Source organism: Lepisma saccharinum, chromosome 6 (assembly GCF_977018435.1).
Source record: "Lepisma saccharinum chromosome 6, izLepSacc3.1, whole genome shotgun sequence".
Taxonomy (NCBI): Eukaryota; Metazoa; Arthropoda; class Insecta; order Zygentoma; family Lepismatidae; genus Lepisma; species Lepisma saccharinum.
The window spans coordinates 8,748,990-8,761,177 of record NC_139234.1 but is presented as its reverse complement, the minus strand read 5'-3'; the positions used below and the strand labels follow the sequence as shown (position 1 = coordinate 8,761,177).

The window sequence follows — 12,188 nt, the reverse complement described above, 5'->3', positions numbered from 1 at the left end:
ATATATTCTAAATATTACTTCAAATGTGAAAACTCGCCTCATGCCGGAAAGTAACCCCAGCTACATTAGAAAAAAAAAAAAAATCAGCACGCACACGCATTAAAAAAAAAAACCTTTTCGGGGACATGTCATCCCCGTCGTCAGGATAAGAACAGGATAAAAGGTTACAAACTTACTCTTTTCTGGTTTTACTGAATGTTGCATGTTTCTACTTTTTATCCTGACGACAGGGATGGGATATTCCCGAAACGTCAACAGACCGTTGTGGCCCTTTTTTTCGTAGTTTTGTATTTGTTCCTGTTTGCCGATTTTAATGCTGGTAAGACTATATTCTAAATGTCTCCATATCAATAAGGATGTAAACTCACTGCACAGTCTCGCGTAATAAGGAAATAAGGCTTACCACGTAAATATGAGACAATCACGACAGAAATAAGTGATTAAATATGATTTTCTTTTTCCCTTTGACGGGTATATTGGTATCAGTGATACACAGGAAGGGAACAAAATGTTTACGAAATGTTTAAGCAACGAGTCTGAAGCACATGTGCACTAAACGATCACAATATACACTAGATTTATGTCTTACATGTTCCTTGTTTAAACATTTCGTAACCATTTTGTTTCCTTCCGGTGTATCACTGATACCAATCTTTATTATGTACCCGTCAAAGGAAAAAAATTAAATCATATTTAATCACTTATTTCTGTCGTGATTGTCTTATATTTACGTGCTAAACCTTCTTCCTTATTACAGATAGAAATTGCTTTTTCGAGGCCTCGTTAGTCGAGCAAAATAATATTTTAAAAAATATGTTCCGTTATGTATTCATAAAGAAAGTTTGTCGCTGTTGAGCGACTCAGTATATACTAACTTAAGACCGCAAATGACGCAATATTCCACAGAAGGTGCACCGAAATAACACAGAATCCCCCTCCCCAGGAAAGACTATCCTTCCGGCAGATCGTGATGGTGGTCTTTCCTGGAAGTTCCTTCCGCAAAAATAGCAAATGCATTAATGACGTCAAGAGCTAAACCACGTCAGTTCCGCGTACTATCATCATGGTAGCTGTATCATCATTCGACATCGGATATACAAGGTGTCCTGAAAATAATAACCTGAATGTAGTTGTAGTAACTTTCCAATGTTCCATCTTACTTCTGGAAATGGAGTCGCTGATGCAGATGACATTACAAAAATTAGCCCACCCTTCCTTTTCGGTAGGACTATATCAAGGATACCTGTGCTGGATTTGGACACGTCTTGTCAACGAATTACACATAGAATGAAACGAAATACTGGCGTAAGTTATAATGACGTTCTGGCATTTTGATTAGCACCAGAGAAACCCATGTTGAGTGTATGGAATGACATGAAAAAGCATCTCCACATTAGTAAGTTCCTCTGGCACGTAACATCATGCCATGAGGCATTTACGGGGGATGTGGGAGTAGAACCTCACACATTTTTCGATCTCGGCCATTTTGGAGGTGATGATGCCCCATATAGTAGCTCTGTACTGAATCAGGAGTATGCAGTAAAAACCTTTTAGTAGTTGAAATTAGGGATAATTTTTGGGACAGCCTATAGTGTCCCTCTGGTTCGGGACTTTGAGGTTCGTGAAGGAAAAGGTTTCCCTCCTCCTTGATCACTCGAAAATATGGATGGTACAATACCGAGACAGTCTCGTACAAATCGAAACGAGAACGACACAGTCCTTTGCAAAATCGCTCAGTGTCTGGAACACTCGGCCTCGTTCGAGACTTTGCTAAGACGATGGAAATTCACCTAACCTACTTTGCTATGCAACTTCTTCAGGCACACTAAACGGATATCTACCTGATTATTTATAGAGACTGTTCTATTCTATTCTATTTTGTTTATAGTAATTTCAAAGTTTCCAGGGCTCGCACATTTACAACTCGAGACGAGAACTCTATAATGTTTGCAAATTGGGCAAAATGCCTTTCTTTCCTGCTACATTTATTGATAAAAGTTTTCTTGATATGCATTTTTATGTTCTTGCTAATGTTTTAGAATTTAATTTTGCCTATTTTGTACCCTACTGCCTATTTTTTAATTTTAATGCCCTCTTTTGCCATTTTCAATGAAATTTTCGAGTTGCGGGGACACGAGACTGAGGCTCGACGCGAGTTGTAAATGTGCGAGCCCTCGGAACTGGATTTGATCCTCAATATATGCAACCAGCAAGCACAGGTTTACAGTTGCCACACACGAATTGACTTTGCAATTACTTTAAACAGAATAGAATAAAATAGACTAGAACATCAGGTAGATATTCGTTTAGACAGACCAGACAAAAACTGTATAGAACTTATTTTTATTTCAAAAAACTTTTCATTAACACATTATGGTGTTACCCGAGACAAACACAAAGCTGAAAAAAAGGGGCGAAACTCATGAAAGTCTTCGAGGAATCGGTGCAACAGCTGATGGAAGTGACAGGAGAGAAGAGGGTAACTGTTGGAGAAAAGTGCAAACGTCTAATGAGTACAATTGCGGAATTGGAAAAATTGAAAACAATTTGTGATATTCTTAAAGGTGGAAATTCCTATCTTGACGATATGAATTCGGTTACAATAGCATGTTTCATGTATGGTACAACTACTTCTGTCGAAATAGATCATTTTCTGTTATGCAAAAGCATTCTTTGTAACAGACGGCTATCTATGAACATCAAAATCTTTTAAATATAGTGGTTATGTGCAATGAAGACAACAAAGGAAAGTAAAAATGCTATTTCCATGTAGATTTTAACTTTTTGAAGCAAATTATAAAGATAAGTGACTTGGAATTAGTCACTTTCATGGTTTTATTGTGGCTATTTTTCTGCTTCCGGTGCCTATCTTCTACATTATAAATGTATTTTTGCCTGCCTACTTTAACCAAAATATATGCCTGAACTGATTAATAAGTTCGTTGGACCAGACAAGACATAAGATAAGTTTGCAAACGACCGGGGGGGGGGGGGGAAGACAGCAGATGCTGCAAGGCATCCCCACTCAACGAACAGATGTTCAGCTCAACAGGAAGACCAAGCAAGTGGGGAAAAACGGCTTAAATTGGTCCACTCCCTCCCCTCTCATGATCTCTCCGCAACTGACAAAGAGTTCAACTGATTTACGACCGAACTTATAAGTTTTCGCTCCCCGCCTGTCTCCAACTGCGTGGTCCTGAAAGGAAATGTTCGGAGATTCAGAAAGGAAACTCCAATTTCGAGACATATCTGAGCTAAAATTTTGCAATACAGTACGCAATTTAGAAGAAGCAGAGTCGCTAATTTTGTTACCACGAGGAAACGTTTGAGGAAGTGTGTGGAGAATAGTGGCAGACACATGTTGAGCATGTTTTGCATTAAAGAAAACAGTTCATCAGCTCTCCCATTGGGTCCAGTTTTTATGGTCATCTTTTGTGTGTGTGTGTATACAGTATATTCCTTTTCTGGTGTTACGACGTGCCGACACCTTTTTATAGGTGAGAATAAAACTAATAACATTTTTATTTCAACGAAAGAAATATGTGTGTGTATGGATGTACGATCACTTTTGAATATACCACAATATTTTGAGTAGTTCTTACGATGAACACAGTACAGGAGATTTCAGACCGAAGCGACAGGCGACAAGCTACAAGTGTACCAAATTCAAACCAAATTGAAAAGTACTGGAACCTTTCTTCCAGAAGAAAAGCGCCGTGTGTGTGTGTGTGTGTGTGTGTGTGTGTAATCGCTTTACATTATGTTAATAGGTAATAGTAAAACAGAAATGTTTTCAGCCAAGCAGAGAGAAACAAATGAACCTCGATGGGTGGGGGGGAGAGAGATAGAAGAAACGAAAGAGAGAAAATAAAAGAAACCAAATAGAAATATACGAGAAAAAATATGGGAAAAGAAGAATCAACAAGAGATGAAATCGGTGGAAATGTAGAGAAAACCAGAAAGGCAATACAAATACGTAAAAAAAAAAAAAAAAATTACCTCAAAGTAAAGGTAAACACTAGGGAGAGAAAGTTGATGAAATGTCATCTTTTTTCTGACATCTCGGACACGATGCGCATTAAATATACACAATATTACACTTCGTCTAGAACCCAAAAAAGGAAATTTTAAAGTGCATTTTTTTGCTTTTTTTACCAATTTTCAGCTTTTAGGCCATTCTATATAGATCACCCTGAACCACTCTGTGGGCACTCGTATCTCGAAGAACTGGTCCGTATGTCAGTATGAAATCGGCCAGAGTATTTCAATATTCCGGACTTCAAACCTGCCGTAGACTTCCCTCCGTTGCTTCGAATCTCCCTTCATGATCATCGATGTGTTGAAGAACATTTCGGCAACGCAGGGGCAGGATGACATGGCAATCAGCTGACTACATCAACCACGCTCTCCTCTCTCTCTCTCTCGTTTAGGGTTGAAAATTCGAGGATTTTTCTCTTTTTGGTTGAGCTTCATTGACTCATTGATTAATTCGGTTTAATTTACTTATGGCTAATCGCGAAGATGAGAATGAGTGATGATGAAATTGAATTGTTTCTTTGTTTGAATTGTTGCTTTAAGTTCACTTTATATACAGAAAGGCTAATCGGGACTACTACAATTTAAAGTGGGATCCAAACCACTCTACAATGTGCCTCCACCGGGTATCGAACCCGGAACCCCTTGACTACAAGGCGATGACGTTGCCACTACGCCATCGAGGAGGCCATGAAATTGATTAAGGGACATTCACAAAGAACACCCATGTCTAGGCTGGGATTCGAACCCGGGACCTCTTCCGGCGTAGTGCGATGTCAAACCACGAAGACCGGATTTCGGTCGCGCTGTAACAAAACTTTGGAAAATACACTTGGCTCTCTTGATGCGCAGAAGAAATACTTTCTTTGGAGGACTTAATATTTCGTCACAAAAAATTAACGGCACAGTAAATATTACGCTATACATATTTATAACACCCAAATGTTGACAGGTATTTCGAATTATTAAAAATTGTTCTTATATTTTGAATTTGAATTAAACATTTTTGGGTGCGTCAGCACTGAGGCTATTTTGCACCCGTCACACTATACGGGGTCCAGCCCCTTATAATAACAAAAATAAGAGCGTGTCTGAAAACTAAAATTTCCTTACCTTGGTTAAAAGCTGGGGCTAAAAAGGGCGCTCAGCACAAATAAGGACAAAACACAGGACGACACAGAATGATACTGGCCATGGGGCCAGTCGCCAGAGCCTCGTTAGTCTCCAGTCCAGGGTGTACTACGTGGAAGGAGCACCACTTACACCCAAAATTGTTCTTTTAATAAGTTGCTATGCTTATTGCATATACATACATTATTTTAAGAATGTTACTCCAGCGTTAAGACATACATGTTCCAGTATTCCAGTTTTACCAAACTAATGCTGCATGAGCAGCCCCCCCCCCCCAAAATTCTCGACCTCGTTCTAAATTCGTTCAAATTCCACGCTCGGAATGTTTATTTGCCTCTCCATTCATGAAATCATCAATTTGGTCGCTGTCCAAGGAGTATGGACGCCATATGTGCGTCTTCTGCCACAGCAACAAACCTCTGCCTATAATTTAGGAGCGTTCCGACCTTCGTTCCTAAGTGAGATAATATTGAACACGATGCCCTGACGTTTTCAATCGCGTAGTTTGAACACCCGGCCAATTGAACAATGCCATAGAACACCGCAGGTTTATTTTACTGCTGCTGTTCTATGCATGCTAACGTTGGCTTGACAATTAGTCGAGGTGCAATCAAAAATTTTCCAGACTGGGGTTATTGACACGTATCTCGGGTGGGAAACGAACCCTGGTGGCTCCATTACAATACGAGTCCATTAATCATCTTACCGTTACAGTGGGGTGCATAATTATTACCAAGCAAATTGTCCATCAGCAAGTTTAGTCTGTTTGTTTTACGCATTGAGAATTGAAGAAAACGACAAACAAACAAAAATCAATTCCATATAAACATGCAGGATGCGAGGTAAAATTCATGAGAATAGTCATGGACAATTTACCGAGCAATACATGTGCATCCCACTGAACATTTACTTTTAAATATTTACATTTTGATCGATATGCAGGCCAAATTATTACGGTTTTAGTAATTGACAATACTGAAAATAGTATTTCGTGGATGCTGCTTCTTATGAGCTCTAAATTTGATAAGAGCAACCACATAATTTCTCTATCTTTAAGGTTTTCCAGTCTTTGAAACAATGGTATATCAACTTAACAAGCACTTCTTTAATGATGCCAAGAATTAGCCAAATGCTTCCTGACGTCGTTTACTGTTGTGGGCTCGGCCAGGTTAATCAAGGGAACTCGACTGAGTGACGTCACTATGTGCACGCCTTTGACCCGAACGACATTATAACTTTAATCGTAGAACCACAGCTCTTTGGAATAAAACGGAGACTTATAACAACGAAAAGTGGTATCATCGGAAAAATCTACACATGTATGAAAATGACTGGATAATGTTACGAAATGCAGCAAATATAGAATTTGAAGTGTCATCGATAATTATTTGCTTTTCGTCGTTTTAAAATTTTGATATATTTACAGGATAAACTCCTCACATATTCCGTATAATAAATAAACTTCCATATAAACATCCTTTCAATTATGTTTGAACATCTGGGAATTAAATAGGCATTCCTGAACTCTCGTTTCCTGAAAATTACTATAACATTCTCAAATTTGGGAAGGCAAGACAAAGTATTACATTGACTCGCCTGTTATGTACCTGTCTTGAGCTATGATAATCTTAAAGAACTGGCCTCCCCGATGGCACAGTGGTAGCATCGTCGCCTTGTAATCAAGGGGTCCCGGGTTCGATACCCGGTGGAGGCACATTGTGGTTCGGATCCCACTTTAAACTGTAGGTCCAGTCCCAATTAGCCTTACTGTGCATAAAGTGGACTTAAAACACCAACTCAATCAAATCAATCTTACAGAACGTTTAACTTAACGTGTTCAGGGAGACATATTGGTTACATCTGACTCACTGACCCAACCATTTATTTGAAAAAAGGATCGTCAGAATAGTGGAAAGACGGCAAAATTGTATCCAAACCGAAGCACCGTTCAAACGAACTTTATTACCTAAAACCCATTGCAGATGCTAATAAATAGGGGTTTGCTCGATTGGCGGGGCAATAAAGAAACATGTGAGGATGATTAGGTATTTATAAAATGTCCCTCTCTCAATAATTAAAAGGTAGAAACAACTGCGCAAATAATGAAAAATAAATCATCCACAATTTCGCTTCAGTAGTACTCAATTCGATTCTTTATATAGCAATTTCCCCCAAGGTGGAGTTTAACCGACATAATGCTATTGTTTTAAACCATAATTTTTTATTACTTCATGTAATTAGTCCTTAGTTCTTTGGCATTTTTTCTAATTAATTTTACAAAGCATTAAAATGGATACATCAAAATTGTGCTGTTTAAATTACACATACTATTAACTACATGACATGCTTTTGTTTGTACTTGGTTATTATGTAACTTCGCTTTTCTAAACTTTGATTGGTCGCGACGGTAACGATATACAAGTACATGAAATACGCAAGCATTGAATTTAATACAGAATCTTCGACGGCACGATCGTGTGTTTAGAAATCAATGCGCTTGGAAAAGTGTCTCAGCATTCACTACAATAAATAAACGTGCAAAGGGAAAATGTGTACTTACTTAAATAGATCTCCCACTCTCCATGGTGCTGCATTTTGGGACCCGGCGACCCCGGGGAATGTAGGGGCCTGGGGCTCCTAGAAGAGCTCCTTGGGGGAAGGACTCCAAGACTCGACATTTCCGTAAAAAAAATCACAAATCACTCAACGTCGGAAATCACTCGCGAACGGACACGCGAAACGGTTCGCAACGCCACCGAAAAAAGGACACTTGTGAAGTTTGTGGACGGTGCAAGGGCAGAAACAATTGAACAGCGAGCGAGGTATTCTTCAGCACACAATATTTTTGGCTTGTGAACCAGCGGTTGGCAGCCGAAGACAAAAATAGCCTTTGCGCGTCCTAGGTTTGCCAAACCCACGAACTGGTCATCACAAACGTACACACGATACGTCTCCTAAACTCCCCCTCTACTCGCGAGACAACAGGCACAAACTGTTGCCGTTTCGCAATGATTCACTCTTGGCAGACGAACCTCTCTTGGCCCGGTATTATGTCACACTTTTCAGTCTGGACGACTGCCGAACTGTCTAATCCTACAGCGACCGGGCAACAAGCAATAATACGCTCAGGTAAACGCTACTGATTGGCAACGAGATGCTGCAGCCCCTTTCTTGAGCATATAAATCCAGCCCTTGCAAGCAAAATGTGTGCACAAACACGCACGTCCAACTAAAACATCGGCACACTATCGCACAGGTACTGAAACTTGAACGTTTCGTCCAGCAGCTTGCTACGTACTTCACGTCTCGTCGTGTATTGAAGGTCACAACAAAACGCGTAGACAACACCCAGCTCGACTGTCCCGCCCCCACTGGATTTCAACTTGTCACACCCTACGTGTGGCCTACACGAGTTTGCTTCGCCCACATCCAGTCCACACACGAACAGGAATTTCAGCGATTTAAACTTCCTGCACGTCGCTGGAATTCAAGTGTACACTCACAACTGCACTCGCATGTTTCGAAAACTGGACACACAAAATTACTGGATCAGTCGTCTGTGTTTACATGCAAACAATAGTTTATAAACATTGCAATTACTGTAACATAATGTTGTACAGTGGGATCCATGAGTATTACCGTGCAAATTGTCCATCACCATGTTCGTGCACTTTATTTGACCCAATAAGAGCTTCAAGAATTAAAAGAAAACTCAAAACAAGCTGTTGACAACTTCTGCACCAGCATACATAAAAATACATCGCTTAAAATCATATAGGGTGCAAGAGAAAAGTTAATGAAAATAGTCATGGACAATTTGCACGGTAATACTCATGGATCCCACTGTACTAGGTTTACACCAGATCGTGTGTACATAATATCCATTAAAGTATGGTATGACCACTCTTTCTTAGAATAAGTAAAGTTCTTATTTAACGTTGTTTTTCTGGTTCTTCCGGCTGATCGAGACGATAAGAATAAGTGATGATTATGTGAAACTGATAAACCGAAACTCACAAATGAACGCCTATGCTCGGGCCGAGATTCGAACCTCATCATTCTCGACTATCTACACGGTTTCTTTAAAATAACACAATGTTCAACCATAACGTAATTGCTTAATAAATACAATTGCAGTGTGCGGTAAAGTACTTCGCGTACACCTATTTCAATCACAGTTCCTTCGTTGTTTTTCTTGTATTTAACGTCACTTTTCTGTCCCTTTTGGCTAATCACGACAGTGCCAAGGATGAGTGGTGACTTGAAGTGGGTGAAGGGACAAAACACACATTGACAGGTCACAGAACACAATCCTCACATGTACAAGCTGAGGGTCCAAACGCCTGCCAGGTTTTATGAAATGCAAACATGTTTGAATGTGGGACGTCATTCCTCATCAACCAATGTCTGTGCACTAAAGACGACAGGACCGTCCTGCACATACGCGCCTTGGCGCGACCTTACTTTCATTGCAAGAATTTTAAACGATTTTCAAAATTTACTTCTCGTGACGTACGTTAAAAGCTACAGAAAATTTAGACAAAAAATTCTAGAGAATCTTCTTTTCCAATTAAGGCCTTCCAAAAATAATTCTATGTAAGTTAATGCACGTGTGGGAAATTAATTTCAATGCTATTATTCTTCAGAAAATCAAGACAAGGGCCTACATGTGATGATGTCATGAAATCGCCATCTCGTTAAATATCCCGAACGGACTCACCTATAAAATATTTAACTTTGAAGCAATGGCAAGTAGAATTCTAGGCGTAATATAAACTGAAAGGAAGGAAATGCCAATGGTTCGTGATCACACCACCACTGTCCTAAACAATGTAAACTGTGTACAGGTGATTTATGTATTGTACGGCAGGATAAAACTATAGTTGGGAAACGGACAATGCCCCTGAAATAGTGGGAATGCCCGTGTTGAAGGCTAGGCCTACCGTTGTGGTTTTGGATGACGCGGTATTCGTATGAGTCACGGAGCAGGGAAAATAAGACGAAAAAAATCATGCAGGAAAGTTATTTCTGAATCGGTGAGCTCATCTTCTTTCACTGATAATCTTACGGTTCTGCCTGTGACGTTATTCCCTCGCTACAGCTGAGGAAAGCGAAAAGACTAAAGCAAAAAATAGAAGCAAGAGAAAATCAGAGCGAAAAGAGGGCAAAGTACAGAACACACAAAGTGATAAGAACTGAAACTAAAGCCATAATAATAATAATAATAAGAGTGAGTGCTCAATTCATGAACTCGCCACCTACGGTTCCTGGTTCGAGTTCCGGCTCGAGCATTTGCGTGTCCATTCATCAATTTCATTTCATCATCATTCATTCTCGTCGTCGCGATTAGCCTAAAAGCGAAGGAAAGCTATGTAAAATGAAGCAAGTACGTCACTTTTCTGCTTTTACTGGCTAATCGCGACGATTACGCTGTAACGTATAAACGAGCGCTCAGAAACAACACGCGTGCAAAGATCCGAACTCGAACCTATGGTGTCGTTGCAGTTCAAAAAAGATCATGGTGAGGAAGGAAAAATACATAAGCAAAACAAAAAAGAACAAAAAAGCGCACGAAAAATCAGAACGGAAAAAGTGTAGTACAGAGCGAATATGTAAAAGGGAAATATGTCAGAAAATAAAAAGACGAAGCGAGAAGTATGGAAAAGAAAGACCAAAAGAAAGCGAAAAACAACGTTCACGAGAAAATACAAACACAAGGAAGAAGAATATGAAACATTAAGAAGAGAGGTAAGGAAACAGAATGGGAAAAGTTCTTAACAATTTGAAACATGGTAAGCCTATCGTGAGTTTGGCTTTGGACAGATATAACGTCTACGGACTGGTAAGGGGGTTGAAAACGAGGGAAGTTTATGATTTGACAGCGTCTGGCAAGTTGTTTGTAGCACGAGGGTTGCTAAGAGGGGAAGAATGGGTGCATGTTACCCCATGTGTGCCAGGCATGCGGGCGTGCAGCAATTTGAGGGGAAGGAGAAGATAAACACAGCTGCGATAGATCAGCTTCCTGTTCTCCAACAAAGCAGTTCAAGGCTTACGCGCTAAAGAAATGTAGATCGCTTTTTGTACAATTTGACCTAAAAAATATTATCTTCGTTCGACAGAACAACGGATACCGATGCTTGGAAATTGTAATAATCAAAAGTGGTTCAAATATATATTTAGTGTTTACTCTAATTATATGTATCAATTTACCAAGATTTTTGCTTTGATTGATTGATTGGTTTGTTGTTTTAAATCCACTTTATGCACAGAGAAGGCTAATCGAGACTGGACCTACAGCTTAAAGTGGGATCCGAACCACTATGTGTCTCCACCGCGCAATCGAGGAGGCCTGCTTTAAACATTGGAGAATTACATCAGTATATTAAATTATATGTTGCGTTATCACAAAATCCAGTTTCTAAATAGAAAATTGGTGCAACATAAAAAGAAACTTAGATTTTTACACAATTTCCAGGATCATTAGACTCTTCGAAAGTGTCTCACGGTATTTTTACGGAGTCCGTGAAAGGTAAAAATGCTGTAAAAGTATCAGGGAAAAGTATCGGCAGGTATCGGTAAATAAATTACAATCGATAATTTCCAATATCGATACCACTGATATCGGCCGATCCATCGACATCGGTATTGGCTCAGATAAAAATGGATGTATGTTTGTTCCGGCATAACTCTCGAACGCCTGGAGCGATTTCAAACCAGTTTGGTACACATATCACTTACAATTTGGAAAGAAATACTGTGAGGGTAAGACACCCCTAGGAGAGGAGGTGGGAAGGGGGCATAAAATAGTATTCTGTTGCGTGGTATTTTTGCGTGTCATATTCTGCAAGTTATGCTTCCCGCTACACAGCACGGCTAATTTGGTTGCTTACACAGAAGGTGCAAAATCGCCATACTTTTCGGGGTGGCTAAGATGAATAGTGACACTCCCAATGCCGTTCAACTCCAAGTTCATTTTATACTATAGTTAGAATTCATTATTTTCCTGTCTAATAGAAGATTGG

At 39.7% G+C, this 12,188-nt stretch overlaps 1 protein-coding gene across 5 annotated transcripts in view; it reads right to left on the bottom strand.

Annotated features, from left to right (window-relative positions):
* Pax (paxillin) overlaps positions 1-12,188 on the bottom strand; it is a 153,351-nt gene that overhangs the window by 71,882 nt on the left and 69,281 nt on the right. For 2 of the 5 annotated variants that reach the window (XM_083123451.1, XM_083123456.1), the window contains exon 1: positions 7,727-8,434. The exons of the other annotated variants lie outside the window; for them this stretch is intronic. In XM_083123451.1, the coding sequence (XP_082979577.1) occupies positions 7,727-7,844 (118 nt within the window). In that variant the 5' untranslated portion in view covers positions 7,845-8,434. Of the gene's footprint in view, positions 1-7,726; positions 8,435-12,188 lie in introns of those variants that run through there. 5 annotated transcript variants of the gene reach the window in all.